Here is a 27,158-nt window from a genome sequence, read left to right on the forward strand (position 1 = left end):
TTTGCCAAGGAGTAACAAAGTTTAAAACACAACACGACCCACCAGGAGATGGTCCGTTTGTGTACCGCTTTCCCCTTCTTAGCTCCTACGTATCCAACAAAAAGTTGGTTGTCCACCCGGAACTGTTTGGTGAGGTCCAAATAAAAGGACAGCGCCCGTTTTGGGTCCAGACGGTGGAGCCTCTCTTCCTCCTTTGAAGGATGCGGAGGCGGAAAGAAGGTGGGCAACGTGACAGATTGCCCGATGTGAAAGGGGGTCAACACTTTTGGTAGAAAAGAAGGACGAGTCCGGAGGACAACCTTGTCCGGATCAACAGAAAGAAAGGGAGGCTTAGAGGACAGAGCCTGGAGCTCACTCACCCGTCTAGCCAGGGTGATAGCTGCCAGGAAAGCAGTTTTCAGGGTCAGAAGACGAACGGGACAATTGTGAAGAGGCTCATAAGGAGCGCACATCAGAAAGGTCAGAACAAGATTCAAGTCCCACTGAGGCATTACGAAGGGGACAGGAGGGAACATGTGAGTAATGCCTTTGAGAAAACGTGAAACAACAGGGGACTTGAAAGGAGAAGGCTGATCAGGAAGCCGTAAGAAGGCAGAGATTGCAGCAAGATAACCTTTCAAGGTGCCCAAAGCAGAGCCCTGCTGGGCCAAAGAAAGAAGAAAGAGGAGAACCTCAGAAAGAGGAGCGGAAAGGGGATCCACAGCCTTTGCTGTGCACCATGCCACAAATGTGTTCCACCGGCAGGCGTATACCGTCTTTGTGGAGGGATGCCTGGCTGCCAGAATGACATCACAGACTTCAGGAGGCAAGTCAAATGGCATCAACTGCCGCCGCTCAATCTCCACGCATGGAGGTGGAGGCTGGACAGGTTCGGGTGGAGGACCGTCCCCTGCTGCTGCGACAGAAGGTCCTCCTGAAGAGGCAGTCGTATCGGGGGGATCGATTGACATACTGAGTAGCTCGGGATACCAGAACCTTCGTGCCCAATCCGGAGCCACTAAGATAACTTGGGCCCGGTCGCGCCTGATCTTCTTCAGCACTCTGGGCAGGAGTGGTATAGGCGGAAAGGCGTACAACAGACCGCAACTCCACTCGCGACGAAAAGCGTCTCCGAGCGAGTGCTGCCTTGGAAATTCCAACGCACAGAACTGCTGACATTGCGTGTTCTCTTCGGTGGCGAATAGATCTAACCAAGGCTCTCCTCACTGCAGAAAGAGACCTTGCACCACGTCCGAGTTCAGAAGCCATTCGTGATCCATCATGCACCGGCAGCTGAGTTTGTCTGCTCTGGCGTTCAGAGAGCCCGCCAGATGTTGAACCACCAGGTTGATGCCCTGGTGTTCCAGCCATGTCCAGAGGCGCAGAGCCTCCTGACAAAGGGTCTACGACCCCACCCCTCCCTGTTTGTTGCAATACCACATGGCGGTGGTGTTGTCCGTGAACACCTGCACGACACTTCCCCGGATCAGAGGAAGGAGTCCTCTGATCTCCGCCTCTCCCATATGGCCCCCCTATCCCAGGAGGGACACGTCCGTCACTACTACGTGCTCAGGTTGGGGTAGAGAGAGGCATCTGCTGCTGACCCAATCGCGGTCCGTGAGCCACCACTGCAACTGGTTCGCAGTGCCCTCCGAGATCAAGACATGGTCGGACAGGTTGCCTCGATGCTGGGCCCACTGAAACTTCAGGTCCCACTGCAGAGCCCGCATTCGCCACCTGGCGTAATGCACCAACAGGATGCAGGAGGCCATCAGCCCCAGAAGCCGCAGCACCAACCTGTCCGAAACCCAGGATAGAGGCCGAAAGATGGGAATCAGAGCCTAAATATCCCGGACCCGCTGTTCCGGAGGATAAGCCCGGAACTGCGCCGAATCGAGAACCGCTCCGATGAAGAGGAGCTTCTGGGAGGGTCTCAGGTGTGACTTCGGCACGTTGATGGAGAACCCCAGCAAATGCAGGAGGTCGGCCGTAGTCTGGAGGTGGGAGACGACTTGCTGGGGCGAGCCCGCCTTCAACAGCCAGTCGTCGAGATAGGGGAAGACTGGAACCCCCAATCTGCGCAAATGAGCTGCGACCACCGCCATCACTTTCGTGAACACCCGAGGGGCACTGGTGAGGCCGAAGGGGAGCACGATGAACTGAAAGTGCTTCTGACCCACCGTGAACCGCAGGTAACGCCGGTGGGCCGGCAGGACGGGGATGTGAAAATAGGCATCCTGCAAGTCCAACGCTACCATCCAGTCTCCAGGGTCGAGGACAGCCAGAACCTGAGCTAAAGTTAGCTGAACAGTTCCTTCCGGAGGAAGGTGTTGACGATCCTGAGGTCCAAGATAGGGCGTAGGCCCCCTTTGCCCTTCTTGGGAACCAGAAAGTAGTGGGAATAGCAACCACGGCCTACTTCTGGACCAGGAACGCGCTCGACGGCCTATTTGGCCAAGAGGGCCGTAACTTCCTCCCGCAGAAGATTCAAGTGATCCTCCGATATACGGTGGCACTGCGGTGGCATGGCTGGAGGGGGCGTCTCGAAGGGGAGGGAGTAGCCCCTTCAGACGATTTGCAGCACCCACCTGTCCGAAGTGATGGAGCGCCAGTGGAGCAGGTGATGGCGAACTCTGCCGCCCACTGGCGTGGAATGGGCCTGAAAGCTCGCACTAGGAGGGCTTTGAGGCGGATGCTGCCGGGGTGGATGTGGACTGACCGGCACGTTGTCCTCTAGTACCGCTACGGCGGAACTCACGTCCACGACCACGTGCAGGTTGGTTCTGTGGCCGGTGGCTAGGCGGACGTGAGGAGGCGCCCCTTCCTTGGCCACGAAAGGGGCGAAAGGTGGAAGTTTGCGGCCGTGGGGCTGAGAGACCCAAGGACGTGGCCGTAGCCCGGGAGTCCTTAAAACGAGCTAGCGCACTATCCGCCTTCTCACCAAAAAGGCGAGCGCCATCAAAGGGCATATCCATGAGGGTACTCTGGACATCCCCCGAAAAAGACGTGGACCGCAGCCAGGCGTGGCGCCGGAGCGCCACCGTGGTGGAAATCGCCCTAGCCAGCGAGTCCGTGGTGTCAAGTGCACACCGTATGGCATGTCGCGCTGCATCTCGCCCGTCAGCAAGTGCCTGGGAGAGACGTGTCCGGGCCTCCTCCGGACACAGGGGCAGCACGTCCTCCACCGCATCCCACAGAGAGTGGGAGAAACGGTCCAAGAGGCAAGCGGTGTTCAAAGACCGCAGGCCCAAACTCAGAGAAGAGAACAGTTTCTTTCCGAACTGTTCCAGCCTCTTGGATTCCTGATCCGGAGGAGCGGACGGGAAGGAGGATTGGGAAGTGGAGGCCTGGATAACCAGGCTCTCGGGGGTGGGGTGTTGGGACAGGAAACTGGGGTCGCCCGGAGCAGGGCGGTGGCGCCGGGCCACGTTCCGATCCACAGGAGGAACTGTGGAGGGCTTGGACCAAGTGCCCTGCAGAACGTCGATGAGGGCCTCATTGAACTGCAGCAGAGGCTCTGTGGAGCTTGCTGATGGTTGAAGCACCTCTGTGAGGATATTAGTGCTCACGGCCACAGCAGGCAACTCGAGCCCCAGGGCTTCGGCCGCCTTGCGCAGCACCACTGAAAAAGCTGCACCTTCCTCCGAGGCCACAGTCGGAGGAGAAATGAAACCAGCGTCCGGTGAAGTGCCCAGACCACTGGCATCCCCCAGTTCGTCTGCCCAGTCCTGTGAAAGTTGGCCCTGGATGGCCATAGGGTCCTCAGACTCCTCCCAGTCGCCCCAGTCATCCGATTCCTGATAAGCAGGAGGAATGATCGGAGTCGGACGGTAGATGAAACGCTCATCCATCGGCGTCGGGTGCGGCGCCGGGTCCGGACAGGGGCTAAACCGGGGAACGGCGTCGTCCGGAGACGGCGCCGGAGGTGGAACCGGTGTCGGCGCCGGTTCGAGGAGGCGTCGTGAGGTCGACTGGCACCGACAGAGATCCAGGCCTGGATCCCTCGGGGACCTGCGGCGTCGGGACCAAAGTCGTCAACGGCGTCGTGACCGAAGTCGTCGACGGCGTCGTGACCGAAGTCGTCGACGGCGCCGGAGCCGCCGGCACGCGAGGTCGCGCAGTGGAGCCCGCGGGGCCCGAAGGCGCGCCGGCAAGCGTCGGCGGCGGAGCCAGGCCCCTCATGGACGAGAGGAAGGCACTGACCTCCGCCGGAGTCGCGTCAGTGCCAGGGACCGGCGGGTATGGAGACGGACGCGGCTCCTGCGGCTCCGACGGAGCCGTGGGGGTGGGACCACCCTGACCCTCGGCCGAGTCGCGCGACCGGCGAGGGGAGTCCGAAGAGCGGTGTCGCCTCTTGGACTTCTTTGATCGCTTCGACTTACCCGAAGACTTCGAGCCCGACGAGCGATGATGGCGACTGCGGCTCCGCGACCGGTCCTTGGACCTCCTCCTGAACTGGGACAGTGAGCGGCGCGGAGCCGAGTGCCGAAGCTTGAGAAGCTTACGGGACCGCTCCCGCCTAGCCTTCGAAGTCAAGGCCTGACAATCAGGGCACGCCTCCACGTCGTGGTCGGCCCCCAGGCAGTAAAGGCACCAGCGATGGTGGTCCGTCACCGACATCAGTCGGTGACAGGAGTCACAGGCTTTAAACCCAGGCATCCTACCGGCAGAAGACCAAAAAGAGTCAAAAAGTTTAGTCAAAAATTGACTAAGGGGTAAGCTCTTCCCGGATCGGCGCTGTCTGGCGCGGAAAAAAGAAGAACTGACGTCAGCGCGCGAGGGCGGCGTCTAAGTACTCCGACGACGTCATTCCGGCACACGACGCCAATGATGGACGCGGAGCCGCAGACTACGCCTAGCGACGCGCAAGGGGTATTGCTACAAAAATCTTTCCGAATCCAGCCTGTCGCCTGGGGATATTCTAAGGTGAGGAATCTAACTAACGCGTTTCTTTCAGATATGCGGATTACTAGCCATATTGCTTGGAGGAGGTGACAACCTCGAATGTGCCCCCTGGGTGCATGTTTTAAGAAATCTACTACTGGCATCAGTATGGATTTATTAAAACAAGGTGTTTGAGACCAAACAACATATGTTTCAGTGAACCAGTCATGTAGCTGTGGAACTTGTAATGACTAGTGCCCAGTACATATACTCAAGATGGCTTCCCTGTTCACTTGTACTAGTAACTGGACCAGACAGCACAGGGGCATATCTGCTCATGCAGATAGGTCCTCACATGTAATATAATGCATACTGCCTTTGGGCTGTAGGGCCTGTTGTAGGGGTAATTTAAATATATTTCATGCAGTGTCTGGGGACATGGCACACAGGGTTTGTTCATGTCGCGTTTTCACTTTTGTATGTACCATTTCAAACAGCCTGCAATGGTAGTTTGCATGAGGTGGGTCCCATGGGGTGGCACAATACATGAGCAGCCCTTAGTAACCCTCTTTAGTACCCATGCCCCACGTACCAGGGATCACATTTACTAGGGACTTACAGGGGTGCTAAAAATCTTGCTAATTGGGGAACAATTGAACAGTTATCTTGCTTTTGGGAAAGAGCACTGGCACTGGGGACCTGCTTAAGAGGAACACAGTGCACTTTAGTCAAAGTTGCATCAAATACCAGGAAAAATAAATGGGGGTGACCAAGTGGAAAAGGAGCACTTTCCTACAACCCCATCACCCCCAATTAAAGAGGACGAGACTAACCTTTCCCAAGAAAGGTTTCATTGTCCAAGTGGAAAATCCTGGAAAGAGCATCTGCATTGGCATCATCAGTCCCAGGTCTGTGCTCTACCTTTAAATCCATTCCCTGTAGGGAGACAGACCACCTCAGCAGTTTGGGGGTTTTGCCTTTCATTTGCATTAGCCATCCGAGAGGCCTGTGGTCATTTTGGGACAGGACCGCTCCTATCCCATGTTTAGAGACATCCGTCTGCATTATGAACTGCTTGGAGTAATCTGGAGCTCTGAGAATGGGTGCGGAGCACTTTGCCTCCATCAGGGCGTCTAAAGCCTTTTGACAGCTCACTGTCCAGTTTACCTTCTTGGGTGGCTTCTTGGAGGTAGCTTCTGGGAAGAGTGCCAAAATGGTACCATACTCCTTCACTAACCTCCTGTAGTACCCAGTCAAGCCAAAGAATGCACAAACTTGAGTCTGAGTTGTTGGAGCTTCCTGGTCCAGAATGGTCTGAATCTCGGGCTGTAAAAGTTGAACCTGGCCTCCACCTACAAGGTGGCCCAAGTGCACAACTGTTCCCTACACTATCTGGCACTTACTTGGCTTTATATTGAGGCCTGAAGTTTGCAGAGCCTCACTGACCTTTTCAAGGTGGATCAGGTGATCCTGCAAAGTGGAACTATAGACTAATATTGTCCAAATATGCTGCACTAAGTGTCTCCAAACCAACAAGGACTTTCTCTCTACCCGGCCATATTGGTGCTGCAGCACGGTGTCAGGATGGTGCCCACCAAGAAGACGAAAAAGTCCCTTGAGTCTATCAATTCGAGACTCCAACTGGTAATGAAAAGTGGCAAGTATGTGCTGGGATACAAACAAACGCTGAAAATGATTCGCCAGGGGAAAGCCAAACTGGTCATCCTTGCCAACAACTGCCCTGCTCTGAGGAAGTCTGAGATCGAGAATTATGCCATGTTGGCAAAGACTGGCGTGCATCACTATAGTGGGAACAACATTGAACTGGGCACAGCTTGTGGAAAATACTACAGAGTATGCACATTGGCAATCATTGATCCAGCTGATTCCGATATCATTAGAAGCATGCCAGAGCAGACTGGCGAGAAGTTAATCCTGTGAGACTTTTGTTCTAAATAAAACTGGTTTCAGAAAAAACAAGGACTTTATTCGTCAACCTCTGGAAGGTGGCAGGGACATTCTTTAACCCAAACTATATATCAGTGAACTGGAAATGTCAATCTGGAGTCGAGAATGGCGTTTTTCTTTTGCTCCTGGAGTCAGACCAATCTCCCTGTACCCTGATGTCATATCATAGGTACTGAGAAATTTGGTTACCCTCCTCACCCCAATCAGTCAATCAACTCCTCAGCTTTTGGTATAGGTTGTGCATCTGTCTTTGTGATAGCATTGAGACCTCTATAGTCCACATAACATTTCAGCTCTGGTTTCCCACTCTTGGAATGAGGCTTGGGAACTAAGAACGCTGGGCTAACCCACGGACTGTCAAAGGGCTGAATCATCCCTGAACTCCAGCATCTTGCTGACTTCAGTTCTGAAGTTTTCCTTAACTTGGTCAGACTGTCTGTGGATTTTGTTTTTGACAGGAGTGCTATCTCTAGTGTCCATATCATGGCTATACCAGCGCGTTTGACCATGGGTTAGGTAAAAGAGCCTAGCATATTTCTCCAGGACATGCCTCCGGTCAGTTTGCTGTTGGGATCTGAGGGTGTCTGAGAAGACAACTACTTCCACTGACCCACCTTTTGGAGCTGTAGGAAAGGAGGTCAGGGAGAGGTTCAATCTTTGCTTCCTGACAGTCATCAGTAACTATCGGCATGGCCACATCAGCCCTGTCATAGAAATGTTTCAGGCTATTTACATGGATGACACTGCGAGGGCTCCTGCAAGTGCCTAGGTCAACCAAGTAGGTGACCTCACCTTTCCTGTCAAGGATAGGGTAGGGACCAATCCCCTTGTCCTGGTGGGCCCTATGTGCCACAGGCTCCAGCACCCATACCTTATGCCCTGGTTGGAACTCCACCTGTGCAGTCTTTTGGTCAAACTAGATCTTCTGGAGCTCTTGGCTGGTTCAAGGGTTTTGGTTGCTTTACCCATGTACTCAGCCATCCTTGAACACAGGCCAAGCACATTGTCCACGATGTCTTGCTTAGGCTCTTTCAGAGGCCTCTTCCCCTACCTTCCTTCACTAGACATAGTCGTCCCCTCAAGGGATGACCAAACAGAAGTTCAGTGGGACTAAAGCCAATCTTTCTCAATACCTAGAAAGGGATATTTAGGAAAGAAGAAAACAGTTCGCAGAAATGGGGAGGATCAATAAGGAATCTGCAGCTAGATCCGGTCTCTTCCAGATAAGGTGTCACTGAAGGTAAGTAACTTGTTCATCCGAGAGAGATTCCTTAACTTTGAATTAAATACTAAAGCAAAACCTTGGTGGAGGAGGGTCTGTGAACTGATCTTACTAAAAATCCCTGAATAGGAATGGTAGGACTATAATAAGACAGAAGAGACTGGGCAATCTTAGGAATTGAGGGGAGCAAGAGCATATGCTTCACCGTACGAACTGTGGTAAGGATCACAGGCCACTAAAGTCGTAAAAACATTGAAATGCATGAAAAGAGCATTAGCCATGGCAGAGGAACCAAAAATCTGTCTGAAGACAGTAGTTAAAATAAACATAATACTAGTTCACTCCTATGGGGGAACTAACCCATGTACAACCGTTTGTTGGGGAATCAAAGCAAACAGACAATGCCAACGATTCTTGCCTCAAAAAACATTATTTAAGTGAAATGTGCTCCACAGAGACGCAGAGAAAAGGAATCCAAGAATCCTTCCACGGTGGAAATAGCATAACGCAATGCTGTAATATGTCAAGATAACAAAACAACTTTAGGTTGACCTGAGAAAAAAAAACTACCAGAGTTACTTAAGCAACTGACCATTCTGTTTACCATAAGATTAAGACCCGGGAGGGGTTGAAACCGATCATGCAGAGGGTGTTTGTCTTTGAAGATATATATATATTTATTAGATTTGAGTAATGCGGAGGAGCGCGCAGACAACCTCCCTCTCAGCCACGGGGACCACCACCTCTCCGGGGCATCTTCTAGCAAAGGAGGGTGCCCCCCTTCTGGAGCCATACATGGCCCTGGGGACCGCCACCCCTCAGGCCGGCTTTGGCTATGTTCTGGGGTGCCCACTCCTGGGACATAGATGTTTGCAATGGCTTGGCGGAAGAAGCCATAGCAAAATGTGCTCCACTTTGACCCGGCAAGAGCATTTTGCTCTCCTGGAAGCTAAGAGTTCTTAGGGGCCAAGAAGTCCTCCTATTACCGCTAGTAAGTGTGAGACAGCGGATTTGTGAGAGCTGGTCAGAGGCCCCGCCCCCTTTCTCCACCACTCTAGAAACGTGACTAATAGTTAAAATAACCAAAGAATTTCACTGAAAAAAATAAGTTTACTGGAACGTTATAGTTAGGAGATAGAATTATTAAAAATCTTAGGAGTTCACTGAAAAAACAAAGGTTACAGGGACGTTCTAGTTAGGCTGACATTTGACCTGTACAAAACCAGAGAAAATCAGCAGTTATAGTTAGCTGAGCTAACTATAACTCACGCCCCTGCAATGCACTGCTTATGGACTCACATATTACATCATTTATGGTCAGTGACATCACTCATGACATCACTGATGACATCTAAAAAGCCAACTACTACCCTCTACCCTGGATAGCCACACCCATTGGGTTCACACACTCCAGCTCCTCTCCTTCACTCCTACAAACCTGTGCCGTCGTAATAGTAAGGGGTCTTCAGAAGCAGGAGGGAAGGTGTTTGTGCCAAACATCCCCCCTGGCACCGCACTCCATGCCGTCCAGCATCGATGCTGACTCGTCTCGGATTCAGAGAGGGTGAATGGTGCAGCGTTGATCACCACTCCAGACATCGCTGTCGGCTGAACGAACTCCAGCATTGCAGGTGGGAACCTCAAAGGGCTGTGCACCACAGCCAACAGGGATACGAGTACGGATTCAGAGGGCCTAACTGATACCATGGGCGAATCCGCCATTCAGTTAAGGCTCTCCGTGCCTTCGTGGGGCTCAAAAACGTGCCAGATGGAGGTGAGGCCCCAAAGATTGCATGCACGGAAGCATAGTACTGCTGAATCTGGGCAAGAGACGCCCCGTCTCCAGGGAAATCAAGGAGGCGCGGGGTGGACCCTTGCACCGACTCCTCAGCAGGAGGATGGGAGGGGGCGTTGGAAACACAGGGCCTACACGGTGAAGTCGGGGGATGGCACTACTTTGATTGCCTGAGTTTTGGTGTACCTGTCAAAGCTGAGGGTGAAGGACGTCTGCGAGAATGGCTTCTGGAGCAGTCCCACGATTCTTCCCCAGACCGCAAGCGAGACAGAGGACGACGCCACCAGGAGCTTCATGCGCCATTCCCGCAATGCCTCAGAGTGAAGGCGACGACAGGAGTCGCACTCCTCGGAGTCGTGGTACTCCCCCAAAGCACCACATACAAACAGAATGAGGGTCAGTGACTGACATCTGCCTACCACAGGACCCATAAGGTTTGAACCCAAAGGGCATGAGACGAAAAAGGCACACTGTTCCCTCGACAACAAATGCTGAGGCAGGCCAAAAAACAGCATGAGGAACCGCTGTTCCGGATCCGCGTCTTAAGAGTGGAAAAGAAGAAACGGACGTCAGGCGTCAGAAGGGGGAATTATATGGACTGCGTCGACGTCACATCTGGTGGACGTCATCACTACGGAGTCGCGCAACGCCTTCTATGGATACACAGAGAAGCTGCTGAAAAATATTCTAGATCAGACAGAATTCAAAGGTAAGGAATCTGCGGCTAGATGTCTCTATCAGATACAGTGATTAAAAAACAATCTGCTCCTTCATGGGGACTAAGTGAAGGAAAGCCTACGCATGGGAAATCAGATCTCTGGCTTTCAGACCCAATGCTAATCTAGCTGGTAGTTCTGGACATGTTAAGAGTTTTAAAAAAAAAAGTACAATCGGGTAACTCCAAGTAGATGGTGTTATAATAATCTAACCTGGCTTATATAAATGTACTTTGTGAGGAAATGAAAAAACACACCTGAACCAGCCTTCCTTTGATGAAGGGAAGGAAGGCTTTCAATGCCAAACAAACCGACCTCAGCTCCAGAAGTTTGATGTGGAGCTGGGGCTCAGCTGGAGACCCGAGGCTTCGGATCTCCACATCTCCCAGATGGCCACCCCAACCCAGAAGTGATATATCGGCCACCAGTGTCAGCTCCGGGTGGGGAAGGGAGAGGGCTCTGCCGCATGGCCAATCGCAGTTTGTCAGCCACTACTGCAGATATTGTGCAGTCCCCTCTAAAATCTGAATCAGGTCAGTGAGATTTCCCTGATGCTGCACCCACTGGGATTTCAGGTGTCACTGCAGAGCCCGCATGTGCCATCGGGCATGCTTCAACAGCAGGATGCAGGAGGCCATGAGATCCAGCAGCCTCAGAGTTAGTCTCACCGAAATCCAGGAGAGAGGCTGAAGTGTCAAAATCATAGCCTGAATATCCTTGGCTCAGTGCTCCGGAGCATTGGTGCAGAGAAGCACTGTGTCCAGAATGCCTCAAATGAAACGGAGTGCCTGAGAAGGGGGTCAGGTGTGACTTCGGCGTGTTGATAGTGCCATTTAGGATCATCATTTTGCTTACCTATTTCACAAGAAAACAACTCGGAACTAGGCCCTGCTACCTTTTCAAGGAGACTGATCCCCTGATATTTTTCCTTCTAAAGCAGCTGTTAGTCTTCAGCATGGTGTTCCAAGAAATGCATATACTTATATAGAGCTTAAATATATTACCTTAGGTTCAATGGTCACTAGACATGATTCATCCGCCCCCTCTGTCCACAATTTTGAGTTAGTTTGCCCTGTGCCACAATGCTTGAACTACAAGGTGCTGTGATTCTTGAGTATTACAAATCCCACACCTTCCCAAGACCTTCAGCTCGTCTGGATTCTTTTCATGAGGCTGTGGCGGCTAGCAGGTGACCCACGGTTTCCCCATTTCAGAGGGTACACCAGCAGTTGTCTATAATCTTTAATACACCTATAACTCTTTCTCTTCATATGATTATGCTGAGTCCATGGGCTTTAGTTCCCGCTTTACCTCTTGATAATACAGATTTGGAGCTATTCGATTTGCTTTTATCCATGGCAGTTAAAATTATACACCCAGAATTGAAATCTTTTATCTCACCATACTTGGTGGACTTGGGTGTCATATCTTCGTAGAGCTCATACTCTTATTGAAAGAAAACATTATCCACCTTCAATTGCTAGCAATGTATGGCATTCTTTGGATAATTATATGGTCTTTTCTACTCGGGGCTTGGTAGCTCAACATCTTATTGGGTCTCTCTCTTGATTTAGCCATTATATGTGTGGCAGATCTCCCATTGCACCCTCCTCCCTCCTAATATCCTTTCCTCCTCCTCTCCTATTCTTTCTCTTTCCCTTCTCATTTCTTTCCCCTTACTGATGTGTTCTATTTACCAAGCGATACACATTCTGTCATATATGACTTTACTGAGCCATATAATGATCTTTCTTCTGTTCCATCTTCCTTGGGATTATAATTACTACTTGATGAATTGGAAATACCTGTTATCTGTCATGATATTTACATGATCCTTTGTATATGATAACTTTCTATCATTTTTATCCTAGCTCAAATATTGCTCGTCATGTAACCCATTTTTACTTTTTAACTCCTTACCTGTATGCATCAATTTCTGATTTTTATGTATCGCTGTTACTTCGAAATTGTATTTCTTTTTATCCAAATACAATTAAATATTTGAACACAAGCAGTTTTTGTGAGGGATGATTGAAGTATGCCAGGTCTGTTTTTGTGCTGGAACTTATTTTTCTCCAGAGATGGATTTTTTGGGTGGTGGGGGATAAAAGCACCCACTACACCTTCACAGTCCCCAGTCCCCAGTCCCTCACTATACTCCTGGTCTAAATCTAAGCACTACTGAGACAAAACATTGACCACTTACTTACTTTCCTGGGACCTTCAGCTCATCTGGACGCTGTTCATGAGGGCTTAGCTGCTTGCGGATGACCCTCACTGTCTTATTTCACAAGGAAACACCACCAGTTTCTATAAAGGATGTCTGAGGTATATAAAGTTTCTTTCTGTGCTGAACCTTGTTTTTCTTCTAAAGGTGGATCCGTTGGGTGTGGGAGGGGTTCACACTACACGTTCCCAGTCCCCCAGACCCTCACTCCTCCCCGGGTCCAAATCAATGCACTACTGAGACAAAGTCTATTGCTTTTAGGGTATCAACGAAGGAGGCCCCAGTGTGCAGTCCTCATATGTCTCTCAGTAAAGACACTTTCACTGAGACAGGCCAGTCACACATCAGCAGTGGGAAGATGTCCTTGTAGGCCGCGCCTAATCTGCTCCTATCAGGGATTACTATGTGGGGACCCTTCTCTGCCACCAATGGTCAACCGGCCTAACAAGTTTGGAAACAAATTTGTGTTAACAATGGATATATGACTGCATATACAAACATAAGAAAGTGTAATGGATAGCTGACATGTTGATGTTTATTTCACAACACAGAAACAAACCTACCATGTCAAGAAGTAGATACACAGATTCTCGGTTCCTCGTAGTTGTTTTATCTGTTTCCTGGCCAATTTTCAGTAAACTTGAGGATGCAAGCTGGAAAAAAAAAATATTAAAAAGTGTTTGTCCTGTCTATTTTCAAGTTGATCACCTGTTACTTTGAGCATGAATAATATTTATGTTTAAATATTGGTTGACTGTAGCATTATTTTGAATAACTTCAATGGATCCCACTAGAAATATTAAAATGTGGCCTGATGGTGAACACAGAACAAAGAATACAACATAATACGGCTCCTACAGCCAAAAACTAATATTAATCAGGAAAATGTAATGCATTATTTTATGGATTAGATGATTAAGAATACTTCAGGATGGGATATTCGGATTAAGAAAGGCATTGGGTCCAAGTAAGACTGAATCACATTGTGATTAACATGTGGCATTTAAATAATATGTTTGCAAGGGAACGTGTCTCAAATGTTTAATTAACTGCATCACAACTGATGATTTCAACAAGTACGGCTTGTTTGGAAAATACAGAAATGCAAAAAGGGTCAACAAATATTATTTTCCAGTGCCCAAAGCAAGGTCTTGCTTGGGTAAAGAAAGAACAAAAAAATGTCTGAAAGCTTCGGTTGTAAGGGTGGTATCATCCCGGGAAATTTGTCCCAGTGCCCAGCATAGATGGGTTTCATGGAACTATCTGGCAGCGAGGATTTCAGTGAGGCAAAAAAATGCAGTCCATTGCCACAGCTCAATCTGCATACTAGGAGGAGCAAGTTGTGGCGGCTCGGATGAAGGACCCTGCACTGTTGCTGGAGACACGAGATCCACCCAAAGTGATAGTCTGATCGAATAACAGATTCTCAAGCTCTGGGGTACTTAGTGCAACACAATCCTGGCACAGTCTGGGGCAATTAGGATGACTTGGGCTTATCTTTATTGATCCTCTTCAGAACTCTGGTTAGGAGAAGTAGTGATAGGAAGGTGTAGAGTAGTCTCTTGCTCCATTCCAACCAAAATGATTGCACTTGTGGAAACGCAAACCCAGAAAACCATCGACACTAAGCATTTTATGTGGTGGTGGACTGATCTAGCCAGAGCTCTACCTACTGATCTAATATGCCCTTTGCCACTTTGGGATGCAGTCCATCATGATCTGCCAGACGTCTGCTCAATTGGTTTGATCTGGCATTCAGTGACCCTCCCAGGTGGTTGGCTAGTAGAAAGATGTTCTGCTGCTCCAGCCACCTCCAGACACTTAAAGCCTCTTTGCATATCACCTAGGACACACACTCCAGCCTGTTTGTTGCAGTACCACATGGTGGTGGTGTTGTTCTTGAGAACCTCCACCGATAGACAACAGGAAAGCTATTAGGAGCAAACAAATTACCTCATGCTCCAGAACATTCATATGGAACCATGTTCTCTGCTGGAGACCAGAGGCCGCTGATCCGCACCTCACTTAGATGAGCCCCATTGCCCCCAATGCAATCCAATCACAGCAATGAGCACCTGTTAAGGAAGGGAGAGTGGTCTGCTACTGGACAGACTGGGATTGGTCAACCACTGCCACACATCTTGGGCCATTTCTCCCAAGACTCGAATGGAGTTAGAGTGGCTGACTCACAACTGGGCCCTCTGGGATTTCAGATGCCAATGAATGGCCTAAATGTGCCACCTGGTGTTGCGAACAAGAAGAATGCATGTGGCCAGAAGACCAAGAAGCTTCAGAGCCACAGTGACCCAGGACCAAAGTACAAACACTGGGATCATAACCTCAATGTCCCAGACTCGGTGTGGTGAAGGCCTTGAACTTCACTGTGTCCAGGATTGTACCAATGAATGGAAATCTCTGAGGTAATCAGGAGAAACTTTGGCTTGTTTATGGTGAAACCCAATGAAGTTAAGAGTTCTGCAGTCGTTCAGAGGTACATATGACTGCATGTCCCAACACAGCTGCTGTTGAGGTATGGAAATACAGGAACCCTGAGCTAAAAAGATTGTCAACAACCACTGCCATTACTTTAGTGAACACCCAACAGGCCGGAGATCAAGTCAAACCGGAGTATGGTAAATTGAAAGTGTTCCTGGCCCACCTTGAACCGCAGGTTATGTCTGTGGCAATTTGAGAGTCATCATCCAGATTTCTGCTTCCAGCGCAGATAGAATCTCAGCCAATGTGAACATTTTGAATTTGTCCTTCAGCAGAAAGTCTCAATACCTTGAGCGATAACTCTTAGGCTATTCAAATTTCTAAGCAGAATGGAGTCCAGAAGTGCGAACTCCATGTTTATAACCCTTGTGTCAGGTCATGTAGAAAATAACTGTGCATGCTATTTAAAAAACCTCCTAATTCCTTAGTGTCCTGCTCACTCTACTCAGGAGGCATGGTGTAGAGAACACGTTACTTACTTTTGGTAATGCCTTATGTGGTAGAGACTGTCTAGCTGTAGATTCCTTACCTTAGAATATGCCCAGGAGTCAAACTGGATCCGGAAGATTTTTGAGCAGTACCCCTACATACAGGTAGGTGGCGTCATCCGTATCTGCAGTGGCGTCGTCTGCACCGGAAGCGACGGGTGTGGTACCTATATAGGTGCCACCCTGCGAGCTGACGTCTGTTCTTTCCTTTACGCGCAAGATGGTGCTGACCCTGTCTGTGCTACCCTCAGTCATTTTTTGACTGGATTTTTAAGACTTTTTGTCAACTCTTTTAAAGAGTTTTTCTTTTCTTGTGTGAAGGATGGCACTCAAGAAACTGACTGGTTTCAAACCAAGTGGAGCCTGTCACAAATCCCCACTTGTTGTGTTTGTGGTGTTTGGAGCATGATCACGACTCTAAAACCTGTGAGGACTGCCCCGCCATGCACCCAAAGGTGCTGAGCAGGGCTTACTTTGTGGAAAATTAAGTGTCGGGCCCTTGTCAGGAGGCACACTGCAGCTTGCCCCTGCCATCGCAGACAATGAGAGTACCAACACAGCTACTAAGCATCATACTTCTCCAAATGTGACAATTCAGATTATTCCTTGTGCCCAAAGCTATAGGAATGGCTTGAAAGGCAGCTATTAGCAATTTTAAGGTGCACTGAATGAACAAATTGAATAAACAGACAACTGTTGTTATGCTGTCTCTAAATTAGACAAAGAGCGCCACCATGTTGCAGACTATCATAAGTGCCGATGTTGACAATTTGATGTAGGTGCCGAGCACTGGAAACCACTGGCTCAAATTAAGCACTAATGTTGAGGGAGCGATCCCTCAAGCTCCTCGCTGCTGGATTACTCAGTGATGCTCAAAATCGCAGTAGCGCGGAAAGTCACAGGATAATTCGTGGAGCCGCACCCGGAGATCGTTGTCACACTTCAAATCATCCGGGAAACAGAGTAATTCCCACAAGCATTAAATAATCCAAGAATTCGAAGAGGTCTTCAACTTCACAGCGCCCCAAATCACCTGCTCTGGACTTCCCTAACTTTCCAGGAGACAGAGTGCCCAAAACCATGCGCAAAGAATTTTATGAGGCCATGCACCTCATAATTTGGCAGCCGACCCTTCTGGAGCACCTTTGGGCTCCACACGTTCGGGAATGGCCCCTAGTGGATCACCGCTGTCGGTTTCGCCCTTGATGCCAGTTGGGCCTAATGGACCAATTGCTGGATTCAGAGCAGAGCCATCGGCTCTTGGCGCCACTATCCAGACCATTCCTGACTACTACAAAGCTGGATGGATGTTGCCCGACACCAGTTCCGGTGTCGACCATTTTCTCCGGAGGGGAGCCAGTGCCTTTTCCTATTTATAGGCCTGATAAGGGAGAGGAATGGGAGGGGTCTGAGGACCCTTATGGTTACCAACATCCCTTAGATGAGGAGGAAAACTGGTATGAGGAATTGGAAGCAGCCAGTGGGCTAGACACTTCGCCTGACACTGGTCTGGTCTTTCCTTCTACCGTGGCTAAGGAGGAGGAGCTTCTTTTGCTATGGTGGTGCTGAGATCTTGCACCTAAACCTGCCTCTGTGGCTGTCAATCCAAACGTCTTGATGGAAGTGCTTTAGGTGGGTGTCACCATCTCCAAACTCTTACTGCCATTCAATGAAACCCTTACTGACATTATTCTTGTGACCTGGTCCAAGCCCTGCAAAGGGGCTCCTGTGCATAGGACAATTGCCCCCTGCCATCGCCCCGCTCCTGGAGACCCTAGTTTCCTAACTCAGCACCCCAACGCGGAGAGCTTGGTGGTCTGAGCTTCCTCTTCTGATATCAACTGCAGTGCGATCCCTATCACTCCACTGGATAGGGAATCCAAAATGCTGGATACCTTTGGAAAGAGGACATTCTCTTCCACATGCCTTACACTGTGGATGGTGAACATCGCATGCCTTTAGGGCAGATATTACCATATGATCTGGGATTCGGTTTCGCAACTGCTGCCTATGGTCTAGGAGAAGGCCGAGCAATACTCATCCAAGCTATTGCTGAGAAACACCACAAAGTTCACCATACGATGTGGAATTGACACGACCGTCTTGCTGGTAGAGCAGTTTAATTGTCCGTGGCCCTGTGGCGCCATGCCTGGCTGAGAACAACTGGCTTTTCATAGGGGATGTTCAAGCCTCGCTTATGGACATGCCCTTTGATGGCTCTCGCATTTTTGGAGAGAAGAGTGATCACACTGGAGCCGGCCAGGTCCTTGGGCTTATCCATGGCCCCTTATCACTCACAGTCTGCCTTTAGCCCCCTTTCGTGGGCACGGAAGGGAATTCCAGCCGCATCTATACCCTCCCAGCCACAACACCCAACAGGTTTCCTAGCCTTTTCGTGGCCAAGGACGCAGGTCCCACAAACCACGCGGTACAGGCAACCAGAGGTCGATGAGTCTACCAACCCCCATCCCTGCCACCAACAGCTTCCAAACCCCATTAGTTTGCCCTTCGACCATCATGGACACCCAATGGGAGGCAGGATACGCCATCACCAGCACCACTGGCAGTCAATAACATCGGACCATTGGGCTTTGCAAATAGTCCAAAGGTGCTACTCCCTTCCCTTTGTAACTACCTCTTCACCCATGCCACCCACTAACGACTGGCTGACGGAGGACCACCTCCTTGCTTCGCCAGGAAGTGCTGACTATGTTAGCTAAAGGAGCCATCAAGAGGGTACATCAGAAATAAGTTTTGGTTGCTATTCTCGCTATTTGCTGGTGCCCAATAAGGACGGAGGCCTTTGTCTTATCCTAGACCTGAGACCTCTCAATTTCTTCCTAAAAAAGAAGGTTCAATGCGTGGTGGGCTCTCTCAACGCCAATGCGGACAAACTCAGCTGAAGATGCCTAGCTAATCATGAATGGCGTCTCCATACGGAGGTGGTGCGAAGACTCTTTCAGCAGTCGGTAAAGCCTTGTTTAGATCTGTTCGCCACTGCCGAGAATGCGAAATGTCAGTAGTTTTGCTCACAAGAGTTTCCAAGATGACTCTCGTTCAGAGATGCTTTTTTCCTTGATTGGAGCTCCAGCCTCCTGCACTCCTGTCCGCCAATACCACTCCTACCCAGAGTTCTCAAGAAGATCAGGAACGACTGGTCCCAAGTTATTCATGTGGCTATGGATTGGGCACAGAGAATATGGTATCCAGAGCTGTTGAGCACGACAAGCAGTTCTCCGATCAGGTTGCCCCATCGAGAGGATCTTATGTCACAGCAGTAGGGGAGGGTTATGCACTATTGGCCTTCCTCCCAAAGTCTGTGATGTTATTCTGGCAGCCAGGCGTTCCTCCACCAAGTCGGTATACGCCTGCTGCTGAGAGATGTTTGTGACATGGTGGGATTGGCACAATATCGACCCCCTTTATGCACCTCTATCCCAGGTTCTTCTATTTGCACTCTATTTAGCCCAGTAGGGCTCTACTCTGGGCACTTTTAAAGGTTATTGTTCAGCCATTTTGGCTTATTTTGCGGTTGAGAGACCAACCTTCATTATTTAAGTCAACTGCTGTGGCTAGGTTTCTTATAGGCTTGCAGCACATTTCCCCACAAGCCATTCATTATGACCTGGTGGGATCTAAATCTGGTTCTCGCCTTCTTGATGTGCACACCGCTTGCGACTGCAAAATTGCCATCTCAGGCTCTTGACCATCAAAACTGTCTTTCTAGTGGCCATAACATCGGCTAGGAGGGTCAGTGAATTACAGGCGCTCTCGGCATACCCTCCATACACTACCTTTCATCTTGACAAGTTGGTTTTCTGAACACGTGCCTTCTTCCTTCCAACGGTTGTGACTTCCATCCATGCAGGTCAAAGCATCACCCTGCCTAACCTCTTTGCTCCCCCTCATCCCTCTAAAGAAGAGGAAAGACTCCACTGTCTGGATCCAAAAAAGAGTATTGCCATTCTACCTAGACCGTACAAAAGACATCTGGGTGGAGGATCAACTCTTCTTCGGGTACGTAGGCTGTGCAGAAACAGACCATCTCTAGATGGATAGTGCTTCGCCTCAAGTTCTGCTACGCAAGGCCAAGACACAACCCCCAGAGGGTTTGGGTCCTCATTACACCAGAGCTAGGACTACAACCACTGCGTGAGCCCATAGTGTTCCTGTCTTGGATATCAGTCTGGCAGTAATGTGGGCATTCTTGCACACGTTTACCAAACACTACTGCCTGGACACTCACGTCCATCATGACTGGCACTTCGCCCATTCAGTATTACACAACTTTTGCTTTAGAATTGGCTTTGCAGACCCACCTCTGGGGAAGGCATTGCTTGGGTATCTGTTCAAAGGTAAGGAATCTGCAGCTAGAAGTCCTATCAGATGAACAAGTTACTTACAATTGGTAATGCCTTATCTGGCAGAGACTATGTAGCGGCAGATTTCTCACCAACCCTCTTTCCATGGTAGTATCAGGGCCTAAGTTTTTTTCCACACCAGTGATCTGTTCTCATCGTGGCTCCGTGCTCCTGCTGTGGAAAGTCGCTAAAGTAACTAACATCAGCATGCCAGGTTGGCACCACGTACGCCACTTCCGGCATGGACGATTAAAAAATCTTCCAGATCCGGTCTAACGCCCAGGGATAGTCAAAGGTAAAGAATCTGTGGCTAGAAGTTTCCATCAGATAGCTAAAAACAATATCTTGACTGTGAACAAGAATATGTGTTGACCCAGCATTCTGGGTCAGTGTGGGTCCATACAGCTACTCTCCAGAACAGCGTGGGCCTTGTTCATTTAGCCACATGGCCCTTGAAACCAGTCTACCATCAGTCTCACCACAGTCCATTTTCACCCGGCGAGTCTCCAGAATGCTCCTGGACGACATACAGATGTAAATGGGACCACAATCATGTAGCTTGGTTTACCGCAGACCCTGTATAAATGCAAGTGCTCCTTACCAAATAAGGCTCATTATTTAAACTCCAACTCTAATGAACCTTGAGTGGTGTTGCCACAAAAAGACTATATTGACGACAATAGGAGAACTGGTTTGATACACAAGTACTATAAACAAATAAACTGTCAAGGCTGGCTTTGAAATAACTTCAACCCCCAATACATTTACTTTCTTAAGTCTACACACAGATCTTTCATGTCATACCATCAAGCTTTACCACAGAAGAACAGTGTTTGTTTATTAGTGCAGGTCCAATTTCTAAAATAATGATAAAAAAATTATACACACAGCCAGGAATTCTTTAAGGCGGTCTTCAATGCTCCCTTTGTGAATAGTAAACAAGGCTGCAGCAATCTGGTTAATAGCTTTCGCCAAGCAATGTATGTTGTTGCAGTGTCCTAAATAAAAAAAATCATGTGCATTAGTAGGTGCCAGGTACAATTACTTGTGTAACAAAATCATTACTAACCAGACCCCCTCCCCCCCCCAAACCCCTGCAGAGCCTGGAGGCAATGAATAATAACCTTATCGGGGCAGAACAAGGAAACGTTGTGGCACACAACTGCACATTTAGGAGAAACTGTACGAAATTTGAAAAGTTACACACCTTACAAAAGTTTAATAAAGTGGACTCACTGGGCATTCATAGTTGCTAACATTTAAAGCAAGAGTTGCTCCACCCAGATCAAAAGACCGACATGGAGAATATTGTGATGTGTCTGCCCAATACTCCAAGGTTGACACTGATTTGTTTTTTTTTTTGAAAATTTTTTTATTAGCATCATGAGTAACATCAGCTACATATATAAACAATGTCAGTTAACTCATATAAGATAAAGCATCAATCAAAAACAATACAGAAAAGCAATATTTCCGTTAAATTATTAAGACATAATTACTCCCCAAATTTCCTGTATCTTTCGTTTTTGCCTCAGTCCCTTAGTCATCGCTAAAGTATTTTCCATATCGTAAATGTCTTTAACCAGAAGCCACCATTCCATAACCGTGGGGGGATGGCTTTGTATCCAGGCCCTGGCAATGGTTAATCTAGCACATGTGAAAAGTATATTCATCAAATCACGAGATCTATTTTTTACCCCAACAACTCCGATCAAAATATCCAATGGCGTAAGTAAAATGGGCCTAGCCAATTTAGTCGAGATAACACCAACTACATCCTTCCAGAAAATGGATAGCTCGGGGCATGAAAAAAACATGTGAACAATATTTGCCCCCTTAAGTGCACATTTAGGACATTTTGTACGGTCATTCGGATCATTCAGATCATTATTAAAAGCCCATTTTAGTATCCTGTCTGGTGAGTAATACAGTTGAAACACAGTTTTAAACAGCTGTAACTTCAGACTAGATGATTGAACTGCATTATTTAGGCTATTTAATGAGGAAGTTATTAAGTCTGATGTTACATTCACACCCAACTTTGTGCTCCACTTTTCTGCCACCTTACTAATATCATCCTTATTTAAGATAGAGAAAGTCTTATAACCACACCTGATCAGTGCCTTGTCAGAATCCCTATACATACAGCTCCAGATTTCGGATTCAGATATACTATCAAGGCCTATTCTATGGGTAATATAATCCTTGATCTGATTATATTTAAACCACGCCCTTTCTGGTACTTTATTCATCATCTTTAACTTTTCAAAATCAAAAAATCCAGTATGGTCATACAAGTCTCCCAAATTATTTATGCCATTATCCGAGAGCATAGAAGTAGCTAGATCATGAAAAACACCTGGCAACCCTGGGTTATACCAGAGTGGTGTTTTGGTGTGAAATAGGGAGATGTTATTCCTAACAAGAATAGATCGCCAGATGCTCACTGTGTCCCGAATCGTCTTGAACCGTACTCGTTTAAAGTAGTTGGGGTCATTAAATCTGTACAGAAACATAGTAGCGTCATCCCCTAATGTAAATTTATGAAAATAAAGACATTTGTCAGAAATAAGTAGGCTACGAAAACGAGTTAAAAAAGCAGCCCAATAATATAATTTAAAGTCTGGTAGCCCGAGTCCACCTTGGTCATAGGGGAGTTTGAGCAAAGATATCGCCCGCCGTGCTTTCTTATACCCCCATATGAAGCTGCTGATGATGCCCTCCAGTCTACTAAAGTAAGTGTTACATACTCTTAAGGGTATGGACCGATAAAGATAAAGAAATCTGGGTAAAATCTTCATTTTAATTAAGTTAATTCGCCCCAAAATCCCCATTGGAAGTTTGTGCCATTTCTTAAGAAGAAGAGAAGTTTCTTTTAATAAAGGTTCATAGTTGAGTGCAATTATTGACTCAATACTAGAAGATATTTTTACCCCGAGATATGTTGCCACATTACATATTCCCTCTATTGGTGTTAGTGAAGTAAAATTTGTAATTATTTGTGTTTTGCTGATATTTAACCTATACCCTGATGCCATACCATATTTATCTGCTTCAATACCTATGCCTGATATAGCTTCAGGGACATTTGTAGAGAAAACCGCTACATCATCTGCGTAAGCAGTTATTTTTAATTCATTAAGGCCATTTTTGAACGGTACAATCATCTCTTGTTTGTGCAATGCAATCAAAAAGGGTTCTATTGCTAAAGCAAATAGCAAAGGAGACAGAGGGCACCCTTGTCGAGTGCCACGTTCAATTGAAAAGGTAGGTGAGCACAGTCCTGAATAGCATACTTTACCCCTTGGTTGATCATATAGGGATTTAACCCATTTTAGGTACTGGCCTTTTATGCCGAATGCAACCAAGGCTGCCCAGAGGAAATCCCACCCCACGCGATCGAAAGCTTTCTCCGCATCTAAAAGGATCATTCCGAGTGGGGTGGGATACGTCCTAGCAACATCAAATGCCGATATAGCAGTATTAATATGTGCGGTAGTGTCCCGTTTGGGGATAAACCCGTGTTGAAATGGTGAAACCATCTGTGGCATTAGTGACGCCAGCCTTGTTGCTAGTATCTTTGCAAAAATCTTTGCATCGGCATTGATTAATGATATAGGTCTATAAGACCCTCTCTCTTGTGGGGGTTTCCCCTTCTTAAGAAAAAATATAATTTGAGTGCAATTCCAGGACTTTGGAGCTTGTTCCCCTTTACCAATAGCTTTGATAACCATAATCATAAAAGGAATTAATTCTTCCATGCATTTTTTATAAAGTTCTATGGGGATTGAATCTTCGCCTGCAGCTTTTCCCAGTGCTAGGGAATTGATAGCTGCCTGTATTTCATCAGCTGTTATATCTGCCTCCAAGTGATCGGCTTGCTCATCCTTTATATTCTGTACAGCGTTTTCTGTCAGATATACTTTTATATTATCTCCTATTGGAGTTGTTTCAGGCGTATATAACTCTTGATAGTATGTGGCAAACTGATATAAAATTGATTTAGAATCTTGGTATAATTGTCCATCGTCACCTTTTATTTCCTTGATCAACGCTTGGGCTCGATCCTCCGCCACTTTGTATGCCAAAATTTTTCCTATCCTCTCCCCACTTTCATATTGATTTAGCCTATATTTAGCTAATTTAGAAATGCTTTTCTCCTTAAAAATATTTTTCAAAACTAATCTTGATTCCATCAATTTTGCATTTAAATCTTCAATTTCTTTAGCCCTTGTAGTGGCGGAATTAACTAGCAACTTAGATAGCCTCTCTTCGATATTAGATATATCATCTAGTAATTTTTTATTATGAACCCTATTGATTTTATTTTGCTGCCAAACAAACTGTTGTGTGAACCCACGGATACTGGCCTTACAAGCATCCCATACCATCAGAGGAGATGTAGTGGACCCATTGATATCGATAAAATCTTTTATATGTCCTTTCAGCAAACTCACAAACTTAGCATCAGAAAAAAGATACCGGGGAAAAGAGAAGGGTCTAGGAGGATGTCTGTCCGTTTCAATTTCTATTATGAATGAAATCGGATTATGATCCGATGTCACCCTAGGGCATATTGACATTTTACTAGTTGACAGTATAGAGTTAGAGGCAAAAACCATATCGATACGCGAGCAGAGCTTATGGGCGGATGAATAGTAAGTATACCCTGCTAAGTGTGGGTGAAGATATCTCCAGGCATCCTTGATTGCATGTATATTAGCCAAATCTAAGATGGCAGCCCTCGTCTTACGCATCCTTTGCAACGCCCCCTTTCTGGTTGTGTCCATATTATAATCCATAACACAATTAAAGTCACCCAACACTATACGTTCCCCTTCCCAAGTAAGTAATTCCATATTGACCTGATCAATTATTCTCGGTTCATCCTGATTTGAAGCATAAACCCCACAAATTATATATTTGAGGCCTTCCAAAGTCACTTGTACCATGGCCCACCTGCCCGCTTTATCCGTCATTTTTTTGATGACTTCTATTTTAAACTGTTTATGCTTCATTATGGCCAGCCCTCGAATTGAAGCATTGAAGTCTGTACAAACCAAAAGATCATAGCCTAACTGATTCAATAACTGTCTATCCTTATATGCAATATGAGTCTCAGTTATAACCACTATCTGTGGGTTATGCATCCTAAATTCCTCATATACTAGTCTCCTCTTATTCCGATTGTTAAGCCCAGCCACATTCCAAGCTAAAAGTTTTAGTTGATACATTTAATTGATATTGTTATTATAAATTCTGACAGAGCTTCTACCCAAAAAAAAAAAAAAACCATAACATTCTTGCAAACCATATAAGCTTCTCTTAGCCAAAAGAACATAGATATATTTGTACTCATGATGCATTTTTTTATTTTTTCCCCTCCCCCATTTCCCACCCAGTAGCTCCCCTCTGGTCCCCCCATTTCGGTTGACTGCCGTTCCCTTGGCAGTCGGTGAGTGGATAAAACACTTTTAGGGTCCAGGCTTTCAACACTAATCATAAGAAAACAACAGCAACACAAAAAGAAAGAAAGAGGAAGAAACCTGTGCTACCCAATGTGCTACCCAATATTCATAGGAGCAATCGCTCAGTTACCATATAAACCTTTTAAGACTAACCAAGATACAACTGAAAAATCAACTAAAAGCGTATGCACTGAGCATTAGCATTAGCCTTAGACACTATCATAGTTGTTAGCTTAATCATTTCCCCTGTCGCCAGGAGGCAATAGCACTTTCAACCTCATTTACTTCCACAAAGAAATAAGATCGGCCGTTTTTAATCACTTTCAACTTAGCAGGTTCCTGCAAATAAGCTTGATATCCAAGTTTTTTAATTGGATCAATGAATTGCTTCAGTTTCCATCGTCTTTCTAACGTGAGTTTGCTTAAATCAGATCTCACAAAAAAGATAGTAGAGTCAATGGTGACTGGAGTGTTAGGCCGTGCTTTTAGAGAAATAGCTTGTCGAAGCAGATAGTTGCCTATATAGATCAGAATCGGCCGTGGAAATTTACCACTCTTATCTTTTTGGAATAGGGGTAAACGATGAGCCCGTTGTATCTGGGAGTCCCAGTCCCAATCTGAAAGGTCGGGAAATGCCTTTTGAAATAGTTGGGTAACATATGCTCTTGGGTCCGCCCCCTCCGCTCCTTCAACAATACCAAAAACACGGAGATTCTGTCTTCTCTGTCTATTTTCTAAATCTTCCAGCTTATTTTGCATCTGAATTAATTGAGAGGCATGTTTATTCACTTCTATTTCAGAGCGCTGTGATTTCTCCTCTGTCACTACCACTCTTTGCTGTAGTTCCTCTATATCTTGAGATACTGACCCCAATTTGCTCGCCATCTCTTGCAAAGAGGTTTGAGTTCTGTTATTATCCTCCCTCATTTGCCGATAATGTTCTTTAGCTTCTTGTTTTTGTTCATGTAGGAGTTGTAAGATTGTCTGAAAAGAAGCAGACACCTCCCCTTGTAGATCCCATTCTGTTGGCCCGTTAGATAAGGAAGAAGCGGCATTTTCCGTGTATAATTCTTGTATGTTCTCTTCTGTCGGAGTATTTAATGCCTCATCTGTAGGCCCAATTAGAGTGTCAGGCAAGTCAAAAGTTAGGTCTTGGGTTATACTGCCACTGCTGCCACTATTGTTATTCTTGTTAATGCTACTGTTGCAGCTCTTTAACAAAGAAGCGGAGTTGTCTTCCGTAAGTATCGTGTTAGGCACTGAGGGTACTGAAGGTACTGAAGGGTGTGGCTGATCCAATAGACTTTCCCCCAAAGACCCCAAAGACTCTGCCGATTCCTTATTCAGGTCAGATTTATCAAAACTATCGGTCTTTGCTTTTGTCGCCTTTGCTACATTGGGGATATTGGTCTGGGTAGGGCTGAGTGGTACAGTGATCTGGTTTAGGTCTTTAGAGATAGTGTCTTGATCGTTAGGGGTGTTACCAGATAATCTCATTGCCATAGATTTAACACCACCCTTAGCCTGTACCCATTGTCTAATAGGGCTGTTCTC

At 47.2% G+C, this 27,158-nt stretch overlaps 1 protein-coding gene and 1 pseudogene across 1 annotated transcript in view; one reads left to right on the forward strand and one right to left on the reverse strand.

Moving 5' to 3' along the window:
• The window catches only part of NCKAP1 (NCK associated protein 1), a 487,736-nt gene that overhangs the window by 16,681 nt on the left and 443,897 nt on the right, over positions 1 to 27,158 (reverse strand). Inside the window, exons 29-30 of the mRNA XM_085648703.1 lie at positions 21,025 to 21,134; positions 13,355 to 13,444 (exon numbers count right to left, since the gene is read on the reverse strand). Of these exons, the coding sequence (XP_085504829.1) occupies positions 13,355 to 13,444; positions 21,025 to 21,134 (200 nt within the window). The remainder of the gene's footprint in view (positions 1 to 13,354; positions 13,445 to 21,024; positions 21,135 to 27,158) is intronic.
• LOC146857951 (large ribosomal subunit protein eL30 pseudogene) lies at positions 6,448 to 6,843 on the forward strand (annotated as a pseudogene).

Source organism: Triturus cristatus, chromosome 3_2 (assembly GCF_964204655.1).
Source record: "Triturus cristatus chromosome 3_2, aTriCri1.1, whole genome shotgun sequence".
Taxonomy (NCBI): Eukaryota; Metazoa; Chordata; class Amphibia; order Caudata; family Salamandridae; genus Triturus; species Triturus cristatus.